The sequence below is a fragment of the Cotesia typhae genome, unplaced genomic scaffold (genome assembly GCF_013202065.1).
Source record: "Cotesia typhae breed Kobodo isofemale line unplaced genomic scaffold, CoteBio_Ctyphae scaffold_121, whole genome shotgun sequence".
In the NCBI taxonomy this organism is placed as follows: domain Eukaryota; kingdom Metazoa; phylum Arthropoda; class Insecta; order Hymenoptera; family Braconidae; genus Cotesia; species Cotesia typhae.
This window is the reverse complement of record NW_027423773.1, coordinates 5,760,469-5,762,345: the sequence shown is the minus strand read 5'-3', so window position 1 is coordinate 5,762,345 and position 1,877 is coordinate 5,760,469. Positions and strand designations below refer to the sequence as shown.

General features: G+C 34.0%; 1 protein-coding gene across 1 annotated transcript; it reads right to left on the bottom strand.

The window, feature by feature from the left end:
- Positions 1 to 309: 309 nt before the first annotated feature.
- Positions 310 to 1,645, bottom strand: LOC141533898 (uncharacterized). Its single transcript, XM_074252992.1, has 2 exons — positions 1,621 to 1,645; positions 310 to 1,154 (listed from the first exon to the last, which is right to left on the bottom strand). Exons 1-2 carry the CDS (start codon positions 1,643 to 1,645, stop codon positions 310 to 312), a joined length of 870 nt encoding a protein of 289 aa, XP_074109093.1.
- Between the last annotated feature and the right edge of the window lie 232 nt (positions 1,646 to 1,877).

The window sequence follows — 1,877 nt, the reverse complement described above, 5'->3', positions numbered from 1 at the left end:
AGCTTCAATAATATTTTTATGTAAATTTTTCACTTGTAGTCAGGTACCGTTACATAGTTTTGGAGGATCCAAATTGCGCAGTAACATTATTAGTACTCCAATTTTACTATTGAGAATATGAGATGGTATTCCGGGTGGATTGAGTGTATGTAAGAACTCGACAGGATAATGGACATCATCATCAACTTCTACGACTGTATCAATAGATTTATACTTCATTTGATTAGTTGATAGCTTTTCCAGAAGAAAGTTGTTAATGCTATTTGCTGAATCATTCGTTGGAGTTAGAATAACTCTTTCTTTTAGCCATCAACAGCAATTAACTCCAATTTTATTGATATCTGGGTATATTTTATCAGTTAATGTAGTTAAATCATCAACAATATCACCTAGGTTATCCGGAATACTTATTCGTCCGTCAACTTCTGAAATTTGTCCATTCCCTATATCAATGAGTAACTTTGAAAATTCTTCTGCTCTCAAATCATCATGGTGCATATGAACGCGCATATTAATTTTCAAAGACAGTACGTTAACATGAGGCCATAAAACTGAGGATTTGAGACAGGCTTTGACTTCATCTGCACGTGTACCTCGTGATACAACAGGTAAAGTTTGTCTGAAGTCACCAGCTAAAACAACAGTTATTCCACCCATTATTCGGTCACTATTTCTTATATCCTTAAGAGTTCTGTTGAGAGCTTCAATAGCATTTTTGTGAGCCATAGTGCATTCATCCCATACTATCAGTTTTGCTTCTCTGATAACGTGAGCCATATCACTCTGCTTAGAAATATTGCATAGAATATTATCAAAATGATTCATTTCAAGAGGTAATTTAAATGTTGAGTGAGCTGTTTTGCCTCCGTCAATTAAAGTAGCCACAATTCCTGAAGAAGCAATAGCAATAGCAATACTTTTTTCACTTCTAATTTTCGCAAGCAACAAATTAATCAAGAATGTTTTTCCCGTTCCACCAGGAGCATCAAGGAAGAACAATCGTCCAGAATCAGAAGCGACACTATTCAATATAGATTCATATGCTTCTTTCCGTTCTTTATTCAGTATCGAAATACTTTTTATCACTTCTTCGGTTAACTTAGCAGTGTCATAAGCTAATTCATTTAAATACTGTTGATTAATAATAACAGATTCTTGTTCGCAAAATTGTCCACTTTACAGAGTTCAAAAAAAGCCATAAGTGTTGTTTTGGAATTGTTGATTTGATTGAGTATATTATTTTCATTAAAAAAAACTCGTTGACCACTTTCTAAATGTACAGCAAGATGCATAACTGGAGGAAATCTCTCGTGAATAGGAAAACTCAGAATTCGCCAAACTGCCTCAGAAATGCTTGACACGGAATGCGACTCTTTTGAAAAAGCCCACTCGTTCTCTTTGGTCACCCCTAAATTTATTTAGGGCGCCACTGGATTTTTAGACACATTATCCAGAAACTGGACCAGAGCATGGAGTAAGTTCTACAGGGTCGTGAGAGATTGCTGGGAAGAAAACAGAAATCATCAAAGAAATTCATTTTTCAAGAAATTTTATTTAACCCACCCATTACAATGATATTCCCCTTACAATTAATTAACACTTAATACTAAGTCCTATTACCGGTTATAAGACGGTTTCCTATCATAGTGGCTAATCCCGACGGTACCCTCTTATGGAGCGACCATACCGCGGTTTCTAATCATTTTCCATATTTCCATAATTCTAATAGTTTCATAATTCCATAATTCTACACACGCACCCACAATGTAATTATTATCATTCAAACATACTAATTAAAATTTCCATAATTTATTAATTATTTTCTAAGACTATAATTTACTTTTATTTTCCAAATTAAATTTTCTCTTGAGTAAATT

Coding starts and splice junctions, on each gene's coding strand:
- LOC141533898 (XM_074252992.1), bottom strand. CDS start 1,645: ATGATAGGAAACCGTCTTATAACCG. Junction 1,155..1,620: donor AGGAAACCGTCTTATAACCG/GTAATAGGACTT, acceptor TTTGCGAACAAG/AATCTGTTATTATTAATCAA.